Source organism: Pararge aegeria, chromosome 19 (genome assembly GCF_905163445.1).
Source record: "Pararge aegeria chromosome 19, ilParAegt1.1, whole genome shotgun sequence".
Taxonomy (NCBI): Eukaryota; Metazoa; Arthropoda; class Insecta; order Lepidoptera; family Nymphalidae; genus Pararge; species Pararge aegeria.
This window is the reverse complement of record NC_053198.1, coordinates 849,584-868,378: the sequence shown is the minus strand read 5'-3', so window position 1 is coordinate 868,378 and position 18,795 is coordinate 849,584. Positions and strand designations below refer to the sequence as shown.

General features: G+C 35.2%; 1 protein-coding gene across 1 annotated transcript in view; it reads right to left on the bottom strand.

Annotated features, from left to right (window-relative positions):
* Positions 1 to 1,604: 1,604 nt before the first annotated feature.
* Positions 1,605 to 18,795, bottom strand: part of LOC120632379 (neural cell adhesion molecule 2-like) — a 157,171-nt gene continuing 139,980 nt past the window's right edge. Inside the window, exons 11-17 of the mRNA XM_039902238.1 lie at positions 16,100 to 16,239; positions 15,182 to 15,315; positions 12,449 to 12,611; positions 8,877 to 9,021; positions 5,747 to 5,901; positions 4,485 to 4,585; positions 1,605 to 1,712 (exon numbers count right to left, since the gene is read on the bottom strand). Coding sequence (XP_039758172.1) covers positions 1,605 to 1,712; positions 4,485 to 4,585; positions 5,747 to 5,901; positions 8,877 to 9,021; positions 12,449 to 12,611; positions 15,182 to 15,315; positions 16,100 to 16,239 — 946 coding nt within the window. The remainder of the gene's footprint in view (positions 1,713 to 4,484; positions 4,586 to 5,746; positions 5,902 to 8,876; positions 9,022 to 12,448; positions 12,612 to 15,181; positions 15,316 to 16,099; positions 16,240 to 18,795) is intronic.

The following is an 18,795-nucleotide window of genomic DNA, read 5'->3' as shown; positions in this document are numbered from 1 at the left end:
AACTTATTAATTTATTCAAGAAGGCCTATTTATATATAGCTTTAAGGCGAAATTAAACTTAGACTCATATCTTTAAAAAATATCAATAAAAATAAATATCAATTATTTTATTAATATATTATTAATAAAGTATAAGTATATAAAGATGCGGGAATACCTACAACTACAAATTTATTTATTTATTTGTGGTGTGGTTGCGATATAATTTGACAATTAGTATACCACGCGGTATTTAAAATATATTCATGGAACATATATATATATATATATATATATATATATATATATATATATATATATATATATATATATATATATATATATATATATATATATATATATATATGTATATATATATATATACCTATTAAACAATCTAAAAAAAAACCGTTCGTGTACTTTTGTCCACGCGATAGACGTTATACTTCTTTGGCGTAACAGGATAAAAATCTTTTCAAAAATTTTATCTTTCGCCTTATTCTGCGTTTGTAGAAAAAAATACTCTAACAATAGAAAAAGGTATTTAATACATTGAAAGATTTATTATAATTATCTAGTTATCTCATTATCGGAAAACCAAGTTTCATCATTAAAATTTCAGATTTTGTTTGTACAATTGAATCAATTAAATCACCGGAATGAGCCTCCAGAGTTTTATAGCTAACTTCAGGGTGTCGGTTTTTCGTGACGGTGTGCGAGCGCATCTTAAAAAATTACTACATCTTTTTTGGCGCCAAAGGAAATATAACTTCAATACACCTGTAAGATAATCTCAATAAGAGCGGGAGCGATATGTAAGGCCAAACTATAGGGATTGGTGAACGATCGCAGTCTAGTAATTGTCGCAGTCTACACGTGGTTGACCGAAGAAAGTTCGAGAATCCGACTCGAATGGAACCAAAAAATAATGGAAACGAAACTGCCGCCACTATCCACCTTCTAAAGGTAAGAACCAGTAGACTGAAAAAGCAATTTAATTTAGAATTTAGGTGTCCATGCGTTAGGTTGGGCGCGCAAGGAAAACGGGAATCGTGACTAACCTAAGCAGCCTCAACCTATACTCAAGAAACGAGCACGATTCACATGCACAACCCACATTCACTGGCATCATGAAATCACCCTGATCGATCCGACGGGCACAGCAGCAGCACTCACGACGTCACCATGTCCAGGTGCGGTTATACGCAGACGGACGCAATCATCGTGCGTCCGATCGCGACACGGTGCAATACCAACCAGAGGGGACGCACGCGACACATTGCATATGTAGGTAACAGTGCACATTAAGGAATCAGAGGGTAATTGGATAAAAAAAAGTTACCGAATGATTCATTCGTTGTCGTTAACAATCATGATAATTTCTTGACGTAATTACGAAATTGGTAACATGTTTTAACCATCTGAATATTTGTGGTTTGTATACACAATTTGAAATATCTAATTCATACGAATAATATTTACCTTTTTTAAAACTAAATAATCCTCGTCCATTGATATTTATGTACATAAAACCTTAAGAGTTCTTATAACACTTATGGTCACATAAAAAACACTTGTTCATTTTTCACTAGCTACATAGTTTACAAGTAGGTTGAGAACTCTTCCTATATGCAGCTTTCCCTGACTTTCCTCGATGCTGTCACCACTTCATGTCGAGAGGCCGATATGTCAACACCCCGAGCGGTCACTCCGCGGTTCACGAAGGATATGCTCTGTAATCCAAATACAATGTCGTATATTCTTAAACTACTATGTTGAAAAAAGTAGGTAAACCTTATTAAACAAGAAACGTACAAACATCATAATCATAAAAACCCATCACCGGCCTACTACTGTACACGGATCTCCTCCCACAATGAGAAGGGGTTAAGGCAGTAGTCCACCACGCTGGCCCAGTGCGGATTGGTGGACTCCACACACCTTTGACAACATTATGGATACCTCTCTGGCATGCAGGTTTCCTCACGATGTTTATCTTCACCGTTGACGCAAGTGATATTTTTTTTAAACGCACATAACTTAGTAAAGTTATTTATTATTATAAGTATATAGATATAGATTATTGTGAGCGGTGATAGCTCAGTGGGTAGGAGCTCGACATCACTTTTGGGGGGCCGAGTTCGAATCCCAGAACACACCTCTAACTTTTCTAAGTTATGTGCGTTTTAAGTAATTAAATAAATAAATAAATATACTACGACAATTCACACATTGCCATGTAGCCCCAAAGTAAGCGTAGCTTGTGTTATGGGTTCTTAGATGAGTGATGAATCTTTTTATTAATAATATACATATAAACACCCAGACACTGAAAAACATTAATGTTCATTACACAATCATTTTTCCGGTTGTGGGAATCGAAGCCACGGATTTGGACTCAGAAAGCAGGGTCGCTGCCCACTGCGCCAAACGGAACGGATTTTATCGAACCGGAATTCGAACTCTATATCTAGTTATTAGTAATTCAACATAACTAACCCGCCTACGAAGCATAATAATATTAGTATATTTCAATTAATTTAAATCACAGGTTGTTGCGGTTAAAATATAGCCGTTCAACCGCAATGTGATTTAGCACCATTATGAATGCAGCCAATAACGCCGTTTGCATCAAGCGCCATGGATCAATCACAAGTCCAGTAACACATGGGGCGTTTTTCGCAAAACTGAAAATAGAATTCATTCCATGTTTCCCAGCGAGCAACCGCGTGGATTTGTTTTCTCGTGTTTCTCATAGTCGGTGGATAGTAGAAGCTTTTTATTTTATTCCACTACAAGTTAACCCTTGACTGAAATCGCGATGATACGATCTAAAATGGTAGCGGGCGATCCTGCTAGGGAGTATGGCAGTTAAATTATATCCATATCCCTAATCAGTTTCTACGCGATTAGTTTCCCGGAACGTTTAATCGTTTGGTTACTAGCCACAGCCGAAACCTTACACCAGAGCAGACCAAAGAAATTTCAGAAATTTTAACTAGAGTGAGAAATGGTGATAAAAAAACCTGGTTAAGTTTGTTGTGGGCTCTTCTTAAAGCAGGGCGCTTTTGGAACCCTCCTAACTATAGTTTTAAGTTAACGAATTCAGTTATGCCCATCACTAACATGAACATGTTAAATGATGTATGAACGCTTCATAAGTGCCTGTGATTAGTTCTAGATGAATAAAACATTTTTGACAACACAATTCACAACTTAAAATCACAGCGTTCACCGTTGCACCAGTGAGGTTGTCACTTATGGTACGTCTGCCGAGCACCTCACGCATCGTGTAAAATTTGCCTATCGGCTTTCTCCAAAATATGTTTCGGATAGTCCTCTGGAATGATATGATTTAGGCGCGCTCTTGCCTTTCTGTCATTGAACTGGAAGGCAGCGTACAGATCTGCACCATAATTTAGTTATCATCCAATGGATATGTATCATAGACATAGACCAGGGATCCATATAGGGCAATATATCTGTACGTTATAAGTATTTATGTGTATTACATTCATAAAAATATTCACCAGCTATCGTAGTACCCATAACACAAGCTACGCTTACTTTGGGGCTAGATGGCGATGTGTGTATTGCCGTAGTGTATTTATTTATTTATTAAAAAAAAAACAATATTGTGTGTCTCAGTGGTCGGTCAATGACCAAATAAGAAAATTAAGCAATGACTTGCTTTAAGTCTGCTATTGCAAATATTTTCTCTCAGTGGCATTGGCGATCGGTGATATTACAGATATAATTCAATAGTTTATTGTTATTTAAATATTCTTTATTTATTTATATTTACTAGGACTATCAATAGAATTACACGTATTTTACACAAAAAATTGCGAGAGATTACCAATAAGACTTAATTTTTTTTGTTCCTACGATAAATAAAAGAAATGTATGAATTCCCTTCCGGCTTTGACCTTGTCACCTTTAATATATGGGTTTCCTAAAATTACAATGCTTGGTGATTGTAGTCTGCGCTAATATTTAACATATGTATTATTACGTGAAACAAAAACTTTATACCCATTTTTAATAAAATTGCGCAGACCGGAAGTATGAAATGTCCCACACATATAATTTATACAGATAAGAAGTGTAGAATGCTAATATTATTTTAAGGAAATCATAAATAAAAACATTAAAAACACTACCATGTATTTGACACATTATTTGAATATTTTTTGGATTATAATTTGTTTGAAAACACACGGGCAAATTAACTCTGAAGCCTTAGCAAAATCTGTGATTAAAAAAGTACAGTCTTTGACTAAGAACCTTAATAATGTTCAAACTTATAATTGAAATATATTATGGTCCAATTGCCATGCAACTAGACGACATAATGTTGTATGTATTAGGTATTATTATAAAGACTTAAAAAAAAATATGTATGTTAGATAGACTGGAGAGTATTTCATCAGAGCATACTTTGGAGGGACGTGTAGGTTATCATATAATACATATATAGTATAAGGTCGTCAAGGTATACTTACTCCACTATTTGGCAATATAACGCTTTGTTCCCGGTAGATTTTTATAGTATCTCCCTCCATTCCTATTTGAGGCTTGCTGAAGTCATCAAGCGGCTTTTTATCTAATAAAGAAAAACACAATACAGTATCTTTTTTGTGCACAGTACAGGTTTAATTTAATTAAAAGCTATTTTCGTACAATTCTGGAAAGTCTCAAATGTTCTAATAGGTATCTACCACCGAGCATTCTGCTTCAGTCTCAATAAATCTAGAAAAGTAGGGGGTAATCTCGCGATATACTGAATCGATTTTGAAAATTATTGTATAATTTAGAAAGCCAAATTATTTGTAATCGTTATAGGCTATATGTTATACGGAAAAATTAAAAGACCTTTTCTTGGTAGCCGAATTTGCAAAGTATGTAGGAGAAAAATAATGGAACGAAAATATTTTCTTGGAAATGCTGGCATAACGATGAGAGATATGTGATTGAGTTCTAAAGAAAAGTAGTAGAGATTGATAATCATTTATGAAGCGGTAATATTATTTCCTTTGCTGTAAGTAAATTAAAATATACTCCGTAACGTGTATCTAGCTGATACATCATTCCTTTTATACAGATTTACGAAAAAGGTTCTGGACTTCAGTTAAGAAATATAAAAACAAGCGTATGTCGCGACCGAATAGTCTGCTCTGAGAGCGAAATCAAGTAACTTTTGAACGACTAACTTCCTTGTTACCTCGGCTACTGGATTACGATTGACCTGCACTGGGACGAGTTTTCTTGAAACTTGGTGTGAAAAGCTGATTAAAAGCTTACAAGTTCAAATCCTAGAACTAGCTCTGAGCAATATGCATCAATCAGCAGCAATATTGACAGGTTCTAGATATATTTGGGACTAGCGTTTGGAGTTGGTTATTAAAAATGTATTTCGCATTCAAATATTGGATAGAAGCACGCATTACTTTGCGGAAAACCATATTATATTATGAAAATTATGCTTAATTAGCTATACTCCGCGAAAAGCATGAGAAATGCAGGAGAATCTGTATTGTGTAATTTATAATTTATAATTTCTGTTGACTTTACAATGAATTAATTAAGCAACAGCTCCTGAGGATGCTCTAGTTTCGGAGCGAAACGTGCGTAGAGGGTACATTGCCGAAGATCTGTTTGGTATGAAGTATAAGGATTGAAGAAATTTGAAATGCATACAGATTCTCCTGCTTGTCGCAGAGTATAGCAAATCAAGCTTAATTTTCATATTTTCTCATTCACTTACCAAATTGTACAGGTATAATGTCAGGATCGTCTTCCTCTCCATCTATCTTCAATTCATATCGACTGCTGTAGTCCATTTTTGGGGACGCTGTGTAGGATGGCAGGTTATCCCTTTTTGGAAAAGAATCGATGCTGCCTTCCGAGTATAATGCGTTGCTGTTTTGAGATTATAAAATAATGATTTAATTTTTGTCTGCAGCGTTATAACTGACATTAATAAATAGAAACAAAACTACATCAAAAAAATGGTTGTTTTTCACCTTCTATTTTTAAATGTATAAAAATATGTATAATTTAATAAAATTTATATTTATTTTTATGTATATCTATGTATTTTTAGATTAATTTTTTTTCATTTACTATAAATTCGACATATTCAATATATTCATTCGATATTTTCGACAGCCAATTGGCGCAGCGGGCAGCGACCCTGCTTTCTGAGTCTGAGAAAATGTTTGTGTGATGAACATATAAACACCCAAACACTAAAAGACACACAATGTCTTTCAGTGTTTGGGTTTTTATATGTTAATTATAAGTATATTTTGTATACTATTCATAAAAATATTCATCAGTCATCTTAGCACCCATAGCACAATATTTATTTATTTCGTTCTTTCGTGTTTTTATCTATCAGTGGCCGTCTGTACAAGATTGCTTGCAGCAATAAGTGTACGTTTGCTTGCCTATAATTTTTTTCTTTGCTCATTTTTTTCAGTATAATTTTATGTGTGTGTGCAGTAAAGTGCTTTCTTCTTCTTGTTCTAAAATATTTTAATAATACATATACAGCTTCTATATATTCATATCATGAAACATAATCTATTAATTGATTTTTGTAAAAAAAACATGATTTCAGTTAAATTTTATGATGCAAAGAAAAAAACGAGGGGGGCAGAAATCGAATTCCGTTGTTTAATCTATTTGCAGAAGAAAAGAAAAAACACTCAGATCACTAGTGACGAAACCGTGAGCATTCAAAGTAACATAATAAATCAATGTAACAAACATTCACAAAGCAAGCCAGAATGGACACAAGTTCACAACAAAATCATGATCGCCTTCTTGCGTAAATTTTCTGTCAATAGTTCAAATGTCATTTACAAAATGGATGCATTAAACAAAATCCACTAAGCGCTTTAAGCTGCTTTGTCTAATTTGTTATATTACGAGTTCAGCGCTGAAGCGATTATTTTAGTTCTTTATATTCGAAAAACGGGAGGGTATCGAAAAATCAGCAAAAAGTCAGAAGCGTCTGTTACTTTATAGTAGTTGGAATAAATACCATACAATAGTCTAAGAATTTTAGTATCAGTAAAGTTTGTGATTCATAGGCGAATTTGGGCGAAGTTTCAGCACAAGCCTTCGTACAGCTTTCATTTTGGAGATTGACATAACAAACTTGTTATCCTAGAATACCACCCGAGAAACATTCCTTGGAGATAAAGAAATCTAGCCTTACGGTTTTATAACTAATCCGGTCTTGACAAAAAAATTATAGCTTTTTGTTTACGTCCTTGAGGATTATTTGTTTATCCTGGGAAAACGAAAACTAAAAGAAACGCGGACATATTTTCAGATTAAAGGTAATTATCAACAGATAAATCGCATACGCAACGCATACTTAGCGAAAATATAGTCTAGTCTAATTTAGTCAACATTGGACTAGACTATATTTTCGCTAAGTAGGCGTTATTTTGGCTAACGTTTGTCGTATGCAATGTTTGACTATGGTAATGTTTTTGTGGGATCATCCCCCTCAGTAATTCAACGTCCCACAGCTGGACAAATTACTCATCACTCAAAGCTGATATAGTTTTAGAGTATAAACCCCCCCGCTCCAATGTGAGTTGGTTGGTGTTTTTTTGTGATAAGAATAACAAAATGTAGACACTAGAATCAATGATGTTGTTACTTTTAGAAAGTAATTGCACCCATTTACTTCCCCGGGTGTTTTATCTGTGTGTCTGTATGTTTATTTATAGCTTAACTGCGAGTTTTGTAAAAGCATGGGCGGTACCACCTATGTCACTTCTTAAGGACCTATCTAAGTGTATTTTTGTACGACTTCAATAACAATATTATCTATCCATATTATATATATGTATAATAACAATATTATATTATATAGTTCTTGATACTAAGTGGGCCGAAGACTTTTTTCAATTCACGTAGGAAAAGTAATAATAATAATAATAATAATAAATATACTACGACAATACACACATCGCCATCTAGCCCCAAAGTAAGCGTAGCTTGTGTTATGGGTACTAAGATGACTGATGAATATTTTAATGAATTATATATACATAAATACTTAGAAAATACATATAAACACACAGACACTGAAAAACACTTAATGCTCATCACACAAACATTTTCCAGTTGTGGGAATCGAACCCACGGCCTTGGACTCAGAAAGCAGGGTCGCTGCCCACTGCGCCAGTCGGCCGTCAAAAAGTAAAACCAAATACGGACCTCTAAAGTCAACAATGATTTAAATTTAGTTTTGTTAAACGTATATCATAACAAGTAAGTTTTGTAAGCTGATTTTATTTAAAACGATTTAATTGATTATAAATTTTATGAAGTTTGATCGGAAACAATTTTTACTAATTAATAAAAATTAAAAAAACCATCGTCGCTACCACTTAATACATAATATTTTATTATGATTTCAAATATAATGAAACGTTTGCTGTCTATTTAGTGACATATTCTAAAATAATGTAAAGCATAACATGCTTTTGTGCTCACGTCGTACACAAGAGAAAATAAAACTTGTGTTTTTCTTAAAGCTTAAATTATTTAACTCCAAAGGTAGACTCTTAAGTAAAATCAATTTTGAGAAAGCAGATCTTGTACACGTTATAAATAAATAATCAAGCAAAACAAAATTTATTTATGTAAAGCCAATTACAAAATACACAGAAACGTCTAAAAATGTTTGATGTCGTTCTTATAGTGTCGAGTAACAGATACCTAATTAATATAGAGTTATTAAATAATTATTTAATATTTTTTAATTATAATTCTGATTGAAAGTCTACAAATTTTTTGGATGTAAAAATATTTATTCCAAGCTGGAAGAATCCACTTATTTTGATTTAAGATGTGATAAGAATACTCACGTAGATGGCGGCTGCTTCCCATGCGTTCTCACGAAGTGTTTCCGGTACACCGCAACTATGATGGCGCATACTGCTGCGCTTAGAAGAGCGACCATAGCCAGAAGTGACGCAATCATCGGCGACAGCGAAAAAGGGTTACTTGCACCTGGCCATAAAACCATACGCTTAATATATGAATTGCATTCAATGGTTTGTAATCGTAAGAAATAAATAAATAATAAATATGCTACGACAATACACACATCACCACCTAGCCCCACAGTAAGCGTAGCTTGTGTTATGGGTACTAAGATGAGTGATGAATATTTTTATAAATAATATACATAAATACTTAGAATATATATATAAACACCCAGATACTGAAAAACATTCATGCTCATAACACAAACATTTTCCAGATGGACATATATTATTAATCATTTAAAATCACCAATTCTGTAAATTGCTTTCTTATTTTGCCAATAGCGCTTCCTCTGGAAGTGAAGACAAACTGAAATTTAAACCAAGTTCAATGAGTTCCACTTTACGTTGATGTTACAGCGTATTGATAGTAGAGACAGACTTTTGATAAGAGCGTATTGTTTTAGAAAATGCCTGTCATAGATAAAGGATTACGTAAACGATGAACCACCTTGGGTGTGACTTATGACCTGGTTGCTTTTTAAATAATTTATTTGACTACTGCTTTTTGAATCCAAGGCCGTGGATTCGATTCCCACAACTGCAAAATATTTGTGTTATGAACATGAAAGTTTTGGGTGTCAGTGTTTGGGTGTTTATCTGAATATTATAAGTATTTATGTATATTATTCATAAAAAAATATTCATCAGTCATCTTAGTACCCATAACACAAGCTTCGCTTACTTTGGAGCTAGATGGCCATGGCCATCATCAAGTCAACTGACTGATGTCCACAGCTGGACATAGGTCTTTTGTAGGGCGTTCCAAACTCCTTCGATTCTGTTCCTCCGATTCTGTTCCGCTTGTATCCAGCGGCTCTCCGCGACTCGTTTGATGTCGTCTGTCCACCTGGTTGGGGCTCGACCAACGCTGCGCTTACCGGTGCGGGATTTCCACTCTTACACCTTGGAACCCCAACATCCATCGGTTCTCCGAACTGTGTGTCCCGCCCATTGCCACTTCAGCTTCGCGTTTCGTTAAGCTATGTCGGGTAACTCTAGTTCTTCTACGGATCTCCTCACGTAGAGATATTCCTAACATGTTAGGAGTAGCTCTTTCCATCGCCTGCTGAGTGACTCTAAGCCTTCATATGGGGCCCATAGTTAGCGACTCTGTCTCAGATCCGTAAGTGATCACTGGCAACAAGTTCGAAGATTTTGGTCTTCAGGCACTGATTTATTTATATACATCATGCAAAAACCAATAGGAATCTTTTCGTGAAAAATACGGATTAGTCTTAAAACAGACAAAGATGAAATATCCATCTTCGGAGGAACGTAAAAAGTCCTCTAGCCCTCATTTATCACTGTCGAGTTGTGAGATGTACAAACACTCAGCAGTCGTAATGACCTGGTAGTCTTTGCGGAAAGCACTCGTAATCGGCAAAACTGTTTTTCATCAGACTAGTGGCTGTTAACCGACTATGTATGTGTAAGTATTTTTGTCTGGTCGGAGGCTTCGGCCGTGGCTAGACGCTACCACCCTGCTGACAGAGACGGCTAAGCGATTTAGCGTTCCGGTACGATGACGCGTTGAAACCAATTAGGGGTATGAGTTTAATATAACTGCCGTACCTCTAAAAGGTTAGCCCGTTACTATTGTAGACCGCATAATTAGGTTTGCTTCCACTGTGATTGCATTCAAGCTGTCTTGTAGTGGAACAAAAAAAAACGTTTTCGGTGACCTTCATGGCGCAGTAGTAGTGTCCTATAAGTTGAAGTACCGGGTTCGAACCCCACGGTCTATTTAGGAAATTAATGTATATAAAGTTTCGCTCGTTAGCATATATCTTACCACGGGAACTATTTGAGAGCTCGGTATAGAAAGAACATGTCCTTTTCCATAGCTTAGATGACATGCATACCAACTTTCAAAACCGTCTGCCCGCGGCTTAGCTCGTAAACCATTTTCAATTTCTCCTCGGGAACTACTTAAGGAATCGGGATAAAAAGTAGTCTGTGCTCTTTTCCATGTCAAATGTCGGAAGGATGTCCTAAATCCGTTCAGCCGTTTATGCGTGATTGAGTAATAAACATCCGCACTTTCACTTTTATAATATTAGTAGGATGATTTCCAAATTTTCTGTTGGGAGAATTTAGCCGTGGCTAGCTATAACTCGAGGAAGATCTTTATTGCTATAATTTTTGGCCAAACGAGCATATGGGTCACCGGATGTTAGTGATCACCGCCGTCCATTAACATCTGCAGCACCAGAAGAGCCATATGAGTTTCCGGCTTGCAAATCTGGTTCATGCCCATTACAGGGCATGGGTCTCCTCCCATAATAAAACGGGGGAGTTAGAGCCGTAATCCAACACGCTGGCCCAGTGCGGATTGGTGGACTCCACACACCTTTGAGTCGTCACGATATTTCCCCTCCCAAAAGTGAAGGCGAAATATTTCCATTAATACTATCATCGTTGACTTTGCAAAATTATTGTTATATCTCTAACTATATCTAAATGGAATTACACGGTCACTGAACTAGCGAGACATGCGTAGTAACAGCTAACGAGACCTTTCTGTCCCCGTTTAATTATTAGAATGCCAATATTATTACACTGTATTATTATTATAATGCCAGCTTTACCCGGGCTAATACCAACTTACGCAAATTGATATCCATTGTGCTTTAATCTATACGTTTGCCAAAACCCAGCTGGATTCCACTATTAATTATTAAGGTATTACTGATATATATCTGATAGTTATTTTCTTTTAAAGTGAAACTTTTATTACATCGTCACAGGCTTTTACGGCTGTGTGTTGCATGTCGCGTGACGGTCGGCCGCGGAGTAGGGATAAAGTGACAGGCGCTCGTCAGAGCAGCCGAAGCCAATATGGCGGCGCCTATAGTCTCGCCTATAGTCGTTCTTCACTCCTTCTCATTGTGGGAGGAGACCCGTGCCATTTAGTAGGCCGGTAATGGGTTAATATTACGATGAGTAGGTAAACAAAGCAATGTGTGGAAGTTCAAATATCAACACCATCATTCCGATTGATTAATCTCAGCATAGTATTTGCTATCGGCCCAGTCATGAGCGAAAGCCTCACTAAAATGTACACGAACCAAACAGAATTAATGAGTGCAGGGGTGGCCAACCATTGGCGTGTGTGCTATTGGTGGCACATTACGACCTATAATTTCTTTAAGTAGGAGTAGAGGTTTTTGCCTCAGAGCTCGGCCGGGGAAGTAATACCACAATGCTTATTTCTGCCGCTGAACAGCATTGTTGTAATGCTATGTTCCGGTCTGAAGGGCGTGTGTGCCGGTGGAAGCACATGAGGCTTCACTCCCGTTTCAGGTTGGACCGTCTAGATAAGAACAACTTCTAAACTTAATATTATAAAGCTAAAAAAAAGTTGTTGTTTTGCATATTACGTTTATTACCTGTATATTTATCCGGTGATCTGACGGCAATAGTATATAGGGTTGTCACTTCGCTCCTGCCCTTTGCATTAGCCGCGTAGATATTGAGGAGGTAGCTGACACCTCTGTCTAGGCCCTGGATTTCGAAACTCGGGGTGAAGTTCGCTGTGAGGTTGGCGCGCACCTACAAATGTTTCAGTTATTAATGGTTGCAGGAATAAAATAAAAAACGCAAAAATGTTTACTTTAGTTTTTTTTTTATTTTAATAGACATTTTCTAGGCAAATGCACCCCAACTTAGACCGCAACTATCAAAGCAATTATTGCTTTCCATCACAATAGTTTATGTGTAGTATATTGTTTTGTATGTTTACTACACACAACAACACATCCTCAACAATACACAGACATTTATAGCCAGGATAGTTGCCAAGAGCAAGCATATCTAGTATATAAAAAAATTATAAGTATTGATCCTAACGAGACAGAATTTGTACACTTTGAAAGATACAAAAGTGCTAAGATAAAATTTACATTTATTTTGACAATATAAATATCAAGGAAATGAATTCAGCATCTACTGATTCCCTTGTAATTGGAAGGCACGGATAGATAAAAAATGGTCTAAGCTCTAGTATTATAACAATTTAAGTTTGATCGATCAGGTTATGACTATCCGACTTGGACCGTGGTATTTATTTTATTATATATATTTATTATTTTTATGTAAGCCTTACAAATTTCCTAATCTTTACTTATTCAACTACAATCAGTTATGTATTGTAGTCTATTATTCCAACTATTGGTACTTTATGTATAATTATTATTTATCAGTAACCCTCTCCGGTGAAGGCCTCCTCCAAAGCTTGCCATCTTTCTCTTTCCTGAGCTATTTAGATCCATTGTGGACCCGCGATTTTCTGAATATCATCATCCCATCGAGTACACGTGGGCCGTGGTATACCATACCTCTATGAATTTGGAACATTCCCAGTTGAAATTAAATAAGAATTCAATAGTAGTTAAGTAGGTATCTCTGTTTTTTGGTAGTTGGGGCAAGATTACCAACAATGTTTTGTTTTGTACCAAATTATGAAGCCAAAGCTATCTTATCACCAAGGGGCGTATAACTACAAATAATAAATATAATAATAATTAAGTAATTTCTACAAATTATGTTTATATTTTTATAAATATTCTGAAACTGTATCGTAACAATATATGACAAGAGTTTCTTTGGATTTCGTGCAGTATGAAAAATAGGATTTAGGTTCTTTGTACACACTTCCTGTCGTGTATACGTGTCTCCGGGGCAAAGGAAAATTAGACAGAAATATATAATAAAAGAAAATTATTGTTCGGATATAGATAAATGGGGAGGGAGGCTGTTGGTTTTTATAGGGCGTAGTATTCATTAAAAAATTAATTGAACTCATTTTTATTATTTCCACGTATTAATTAAAAAAAATATTTATTATCCCCACTTATGAGTTAGTAAGTTATTGGGTTTGGTATTGCACCGAGAGGGTGAATGAGATATTTTAATTGATTAATGGGATAAGTGCAGGTTCTTTCCGACTCACTACTGTGACAAGCCCAGGAGGAGTAGAAGAAAAAGAAGAGGTAATTTGCAGAATTGAGAGCTAACTAAAACAGGCGATCCCTGATCTGCCAGCTTTTTATTTTATACGTTCTAACAAGGATAAACCATATTTTCATCAAATACGACGTAGTTCCTCCTTAATCCACAGTATTTCTCGAATGTTCTGCGAAAGCACTGGTTTCTATGCTGGTTGAATTAGGATTAAATATTCGTTCGAAGCAAGACTCTAAAAGAACGCAATACAAAAATATAATGTGATAAAATTTTTATAATTTAATGACCAAACAATTGGCTGAGCAATTATATAATATTACTAGCTGTTGCCCGCGACTTCGTCTGCGTTTGATTTTGTTTTTAAAGTATTCAGTATCGTTAAGCCTTAAATGAGTATAGTAGTATATATATGTATAACATATGACTGTCAATTAATTAAAGACAAATAATTTGCAATAAAATAAAATTGCGACTATAATTAAAGATCTAAGCTATCCTATCTCTTAAGTTGGAGCAGACTGCTCACGGTGTGCCAATTTAATTTAAAATCGGTTAAGTAGTTTAGGAGTCCATCGCGGACAAACATCGTGACAGGAGATTTATATATATTAAGATAATAGATTTATAAACTTGACGATCTTTAAAAGTAACCAATTATTCTGACATCTGATATATATTTCTACTAACACTAATAAGAAATCTAAGACAGAAAACGTGTAGCTCTAATAATTATAAGGGTTAAACAGTTTCTTATTGCTTCGCCCTGACAGGGCCTCATGACTATGTTAAGGCATGGATGCCAGTAAACCAATAAATCAATAAATTAATAACAATGGCGGATATAAAGGCGTTTTCGGTCTCTAATGCCTCATCATACGAGAAGAGAAAAAATCCATTTTACATTAAAACACGATAACATATTATGACCCTATCATTGCTTCACAAGTTTGTTATAAAATAAGAACGTTATTACTGTATTTTAAGCTAATTATGTAACTTGAAATATAAACTAACTTATTTGCAACACAATCTACGATTCTGTACGTTTTACGGTACAGGTTACGGTATAGACTCCGAGAATTAACCATCTCCTTTGAAGCTATTACAACCTATAATCAATTTCATAAGAGCATTCGAACGTTTCACCTCTTACTTACACTTAAAGCGGGTAGCTCCAGTACTTCCATGAAGAACACTTGGGGGAGTCCTCCGTCGAAGCCTTCGTAGCACTCAACTTGTAAGCCGTCACTCTGGTTCAGCACTGAGCAATTTTGCAATAATGTAGGGCGGCCTGAGGGACATTAAAGTATGTGGGTGGACGTTTCAAACTACCTTTTGGGTAGGTTGGATAGGTAGGTAGGAAAATCATAGAAGTTGTTGTTGATTTGAAAACTTTACTGCACATATAAATAATGACTAGCGGACTCGCCGATTAAATATAATAATGTTGTCGCGGACTGTTTTATAGAACTTTAACATGCTTCCGTTTGGCGTAACGTTTACCGTTCACGCACCGCACGCATCAGAATCACTTAAAAAATATATTTTTTGCAGTTTTTGTCCGAGATTCCAATATAAAAGAATCCTAGCTAGATAGATTTATCGCCCCCGAAACCCCCTGTATACTAAATTTCATGAATTGATTTTTTGTGCAAATGCGGTTATATCTCTAAGTTCTGAATTTCATGATAAAGAGTACCTCTCTCTTGTCTCTATGTTATGAGAAGGATGTGCCCAACAGAGGAATTTATATCTTCCATGCTAATAATGTCGATGATGATACTATATCTGCTAGTAACATTTATATCTATACTTCTATGTTTAGTACTCAAGCACGCCAGAACGGCTGATCGTATTATGATGAAATTTAACACTGATATAGATTATATATCAGAGTAACACATAGGTTCCCTTAACATAGATTTGTTTATGTTTTCCACAGAGCCAGAAATTGAAATAGGTTTTCAGCATAGTGGTAGTTCTGGGGTCAGAAAATAGAATAGCCATATGCATAAAAATATCCAATAGTCACAGGTAACAACTGTAAAGACTAGTTAATAATAAGTTATACTTACCAGCCGCAACCAAATTGAAAGTGCAAGGCACCTCCTGCTTGCCGACCGAGTTTGTTGCGAGACAAGATAGCGTTCCGAAATCTTTATCGTCCATTGGAGTGTACCGTAGCACCGATTTGTGATCCGTGTTGGTAAACAAACTGTAATAAAAAAAAACTATATAACACTATAGCACTATAGCTACGAGTATATTTTAGTATGAATTATATTTGGTAGCTATCCCGAAGTGGTATATGTCTTTAAATTGAATATTGATTTGAATGAATGAATAAATGAATAAACTACGACATCGCCATCTAGCTCCAAAGTAAGCGTAGCTTGTTTTATGGGTACTAAGATAACTGATGAATTTTTTTATGAATATATTATACATAAATACTTATAGTATACAGATAAAGACACAGATACTGAAAACCATTCTTGTTCATCACACAAACATTTTCCAGCTTTGGGAATCGAACCAACATTCACACAAGTGATATTATACTACTCTTCTCAAGCTCACGGCCAATCAGAAACTCTACTCAGACGAAGTTAATCGCATCCACTAAAATCACCCTGAGGTGCACACGACTGCTAATATTCTTTTTTTATATGGTGGGTTTTGAACAGTCTTCTTTTAAATTTTTAATAATTATTTTTAATTAATAGTTCGCTTTTATAAATCAGATGTAATATTAAGAACTGGTCATAGAATTTTTATTCTAGATTATCACTATATATTATATTGGCATAGGTAGGTAGGTGTGCCTGTGGGAAATATAATAAAGCGTTTTGTAATTATATTCTCGGCTTCATAGCTAAACTGAAATTTTGCAAAGTGAAAGCAAAAATCATTGAGACAACCCTTACCTATGTTCAACTCAACCGTAGCACAAATTTCGATTAAATTTGGCGCAGTAAGAGCTGACATCCTAATAATATAAATAAGGACATAGATTTAACCCTCAGAAAACACCAAAAAATAACGTTTGTTAAATATTCGCGGCTTAACAGCTTAACTGATCTTGACAAATCTCTGTATAAAGATAGCCTTGCGTTCTAAGGACAGACGTAGGACACTTTATATCACGGGTAAACTTACGTTTCGTCGCGAAAGGTATACTAGTTAGTAATACAATATTATTGTTCTTTTTTTTTTGACTGCAAACCTACCTGGTTGTAGGTGGTGATGCAGTCTAAGATGATAGCGGGTTAACTGTGGAAGGATGGTAGTCACACCCCTAATCGGTTTCTACGCGACATCGCACCGGAACACTAAATCGCTTAGCAGTACGTATTTGTCGGTAGGGTGTTAACTAGCCACGGCCAAAACCAGACAAAATGTATTGATAACAAAATCTCACGAATAAAAACTCTAAATATCTATTGAACTTTTCGGTTTTTAATTTTTTCTCTAGTAATTTATCAAACTTTCCAGACAGAAGCTCCACGTAATTTTATACCTAGGTAACCTTAGATGCGCCTCGGTCTATGTCATTACCCTTAACAGCTCTGATAAAAGTTTTTGTTAAGATTCGACTAAGCTAGACAAGTTTAAGGATTGTACATTTTTACAAAATCTACTCATATGACAGGCACTTGTCCGTCAGAGCTTTTCGGGGAAGTACTACCACCGCGGTTTAGTTCTGCCGCAAAGCAGCATTGTTTCAATGTCTGGATTACTAGGCTACTTTTTATTCCAGAAAATATGTACGGTGCCGCAGGATTTATGAAAAACCAAAGAAACGCGGACGAAGCCACGGGCAATAGCGGGCAATTTAAATATTAAAAGGTGTTTTTCAATCATCATTATTAAGTCTAACTTAACCTTACCTTGCCCTTTACAGTATGTTATACAGATGCATCGATTAAGAGAGAAAATAAACCTAAAATCTAAAATTCGTTTCAAATTCGTTACATTCGATCGCGCGGTTTGCACTAGGCGTCACATAGCTCGGTAACTTTAAGTTTAACTTTAAGTACGTGGCTACTGAACTATAACATTATCACTTAAATTACAAACTTTAGTTAACTAAACGGGTGAAACCACGGGAAACAGCTAGTAAATTATATAATAGCCTTAGCATAATTAATGGGTTTTAAGCACAATGTTTTAACTTGTACATCGGCGGGTCCTAAATTAGCTTTGTGAGCATGTTTTAAAAGCGTATACTAAACCCGACAAAGGACCCTGTACTTTTCGCAGACGAGATGTTACTTTTATTCCGCTTCTAATAAACCCGTTTATGTAGATCATTATTTTAAAATGAAATTAAATGATCTTTACTTGCAGAAATATGGTTTAAATAGAATATTAGGTATTTTTTTGTATTCCCACATTTTGCAAGAACTTTATTATTGTGACGTGGCAATATAATTAAAATAAGTTTGAAAAAAAAACATAAGGGTAAGCTTTAAGACATTTTAAAATAAAATAATTATATTATGTAAGTTAGATCTTACAGTTATTTTACTTACAGAATATAATTAACCTTGTCTAGTTTTCGCGGATGTCATCTAAATACTTATAATAAAAAGGAACTGTTTTTTGTTTGTTTCTTATTAAAACAATTAAATTGAAATGTATTTAGATTTTGATTGAAATCGTTAAACTTTAATATTACCGACTAAACCGATTTTTTTTCATTTGATAAATAAAAAAGGTTATAGTGTTTTTGTAATCCAGATTGACCCAGACTCTTAAGCACTTAAAA